At 32.1% G+C, this 2,848-nt stretch overlaps 1 protein-coding gene across 1 annotated transcript; it reads left to right on the top strand.

Moving 5' to 3' along the window:
- Positions 1-286: 286 nt before the first annotated feature.
- Positions 287-1,003, top strand: LOC104116709 (uncharacterized). Its single transcript, XM_009627624.4, has one exon. The coding sequence runs from the start codon at positions 371-373 to the stop codon at positions 710-712; it is 342 nt and encodes a 113-aa protein (XP_009625919.1). The 5' UTR covers positions 287-370; the 3' UTR covers positions 713-1,003.
- Positions 1,004-2,848: the final 1,845 nt, after the last annotated feature.

The following is a 2,848-nucleotide window of genomic DNA, read 5'->3' as shown; positions in this document are numbered from 1 at the left end:
ATACTCCGTTTCAATTTAGATGATATACTTTTCTTATTAATTCGTTAAAAAAAAAATGACATATTGCTATAATTGGAAATAATTCAACTTTAAACTTTTTATTTCACTTATTTTACCCTAGAAGCTTTTATAACCACACAAATATTATTGCCCCACAAAACTTTTACTCCTTAGCCTTTTTAACATCACAACTTTCGGAATTCACCCTCTTTTCTCTTAAACTCGGACGAAAGACCCCAGTCAACAATACTCTTCCATCCACTATAAATATTTCTTCAATTCAACCTCACTTTAACACTTAACATTTTCTAAAGCTACTCTCTTTCTCTCATTCTTACATTTGGATAATTTTCTTTCCTAAAGGGAGAAAATGAATACTCTTCTGAGTAAACCATATTATGCTTATTCAAAGATGGAGATGGAAGACTTTGAAGAGCAGCAGCATAGAAGAGCACAGTTCTTGATTCACAAGTCTCTACAGAAATCAGATTCTATATCTCAGAGAAGGCAGCCAATATGGTTGAAAGTGAAAGTGTGTAAGTTGAAGATCAAGATTGGGAGGAGATTAAAGAGGATGAGGAAGCGCATCTTGCTAAAGTTTTCTGCTACTAAAAGTGTGGTCTCCAAGCAATTTAATTTTCAGTTGAAATCTTGGAAGCGCTTGATTAAGGGTAGAGAGACTATGGTTAAACTTCCACCCATGTTCACTTGAAGTTTCCTTTTATAGAATAAATCCTCCTCTAGTTTTCACTTTATGTCTAATCACAAGAAAGAATGGTGAGGCATATAATACACATACATACACAGGTTTTCACCTTTTGTTCATGAATTGATGAAGGGATTGACTTGTTTTGTTCCACATTTCTTTCCAATAATATCTACTTTCAAATTGTATTGGCTTCTCTAGAGATTGAGTTGAAGGTTTCATTCATCATAAAGAGTCTATTAGTATTATATTTGAATTAGCTTCAAATGAAAATGAAATATATGAATTTTCCAGTCATTTAATTTCTTAGCCCTTTTTGTTCTGATTTCCTCTGGTAAAAGAGTTGTGATGCTTTTAGGACTTTGGCTGTTTTGGTGCACACATATTGCTGGACTTTAGCTTACATGTGCCCTTTGTCTTGAAATTTGTAATAACACAGACAATGAGAACAGACAGTACTAGAATTTTAAATTTATGGGTTCAGAATTCTAATCGTTTTAAGTTATTAAGTTCTAAATTAATAATTTATACTATATATTCAATAAATTTTTTAAGATAAATACAGAATTCGAATTAAAGCTATTGTGTTCCGCCAAATCCGCTCCGCCGCTAACATAATGAATCCGATTCAAATTTAGTTGTGATTGAAGCGTAGTTATATTTCTTTTCCATTTTTTTTTCTTGGCTGGCTTCCTACTTAACTCTGTTGTCTGGAACTTTGTGCTTCTGCTCTTTGAGCTCTCAATTTCTCTTTTGTCCTTTTTGTCTTTCTTGGGTTGCTGGAATGGGGAGGGCCGCGGTTGGAGGTTTTTTCTTTTGAATAGAATGCTACGTCTTTGAATAGAATACTCACTAACCTTTTTACACAGAAATTATCTACGTCTAAATTCGTATTCAGGAGTGTACAAACCAAACCTAAAAATTATACCAAATTGAAATGTTACATCGAATCGATTAAAAAATTCGATTAGGTTTGATTTGATTTGATTTGGTATTGAGTAAAAAAATCCGAACCAAATCGACATATAAATATATAATTTTTATATATATTTTTAAGACTTTATATAGAATCCTTCTTTAAAAAATATCTAAAAATATTTGAGATTCTCTTATGGGATGTAATATTTAATAGAATATGAAGTGCTCCATTTTTATTAGCTTTAAATAATGAGTTGTATGATCACATTCTTATCAAGTATTATTGAAATGCGTCAATCTCTTTGTTCTTTCATATTCATATGTCAAAATCTATTAAATTCGTATATCTTTTTCGAATTTGAAGTGGTATTTCGACAGTTTAAAATTAAATAGAACATAATTTAGGTATCATATTAATTTTTATGTTTAATTATTAAATTCGGTTAACTTTGAAAGTGTACATCAAGGAAAAATTATTGTGAGACGACAAAAAAAATAACTATTATGTGTTACTAAGAAAATTTCCCATAAAAATATTTTAATAGATCATATGATTATTAATTTTTTTAATTTTTACTAAACATATATTTACTTATAAAAAATTTAACAAAGTAAGATTGAAATAATATTCATGTAACAAAAAAAATCCGAAAACACGAAAAACCCGACAAAACCGAACCAATCCAAACCGATATAGTTGTTTTGTTTGGTTTTGATAGAAACCGAACTAACCCGGTTCATGTACACCCATATTCATATTATTGTGGTCTACTCAATTGAAGGGTCGAGATTAATGTTTCATTGCATAATTAGAAGGAAGACAAGAGTGGGTTGCTCTAGTGGTGAGCATCCTCCACTTCCAACCAAGAGGTTGTGAGTTCGAATCACCCCAAGAGCAAGGTGGGGAGTTCTTGGAGGGAGGAAGCCGAGGGTCTATCGGAAACAACCTCTCTATTGCAGGAGCTAGTGTGATAATCAAATTAACTACTCTCCCCAAACCCCACTAGTGGGATTATAGTGGATTATTGTTGTTGTACTAGAGTATGGACCCAAATTCATCAATGAACTCATCTGACTTATAAGTTGAAGACCAAATCTCGTTCAATGTAATGAATGGTATTGGTTGGGGGGTGCTGCGAAAATTTGTGAAACTTGACCCGTTTGCTTACTTTTATTTGGGCGATGCGATTCGCTCGAACTAATGACTTCAGACGTAACTTGCAT

The sequence above is a fragment of the Nicotiana tomentosiformis genome, chromosome 2, assembly GCF_000390325.3.
Source record: "Nicotiana tomentosiformis chromosome 2, ASM39032v3, whole genome shotgun sequence".
Taxonomy (NCBI): Eukaryota; Viridiplantae; Streptophyta; class Magnoliopsida; order Solanales; family Solanaceae; genus Nicotiana; species Nicotiana tomentosiformis.
The sequence above is the reverse complement of the archived record's forward strand: the minus strand, read 5'-3'. Positions and strand labels throughout refer to the sequence as shown.

Excerpts from the sequence above, each read along its gene's own strand:
- LOC104116709 (XM_009627624.4), top strand. The coding sequence starts at position 371 with ATGAATACTCTTCTGAGTAAACCATATTATGCTTATTCAAAGATGGAG.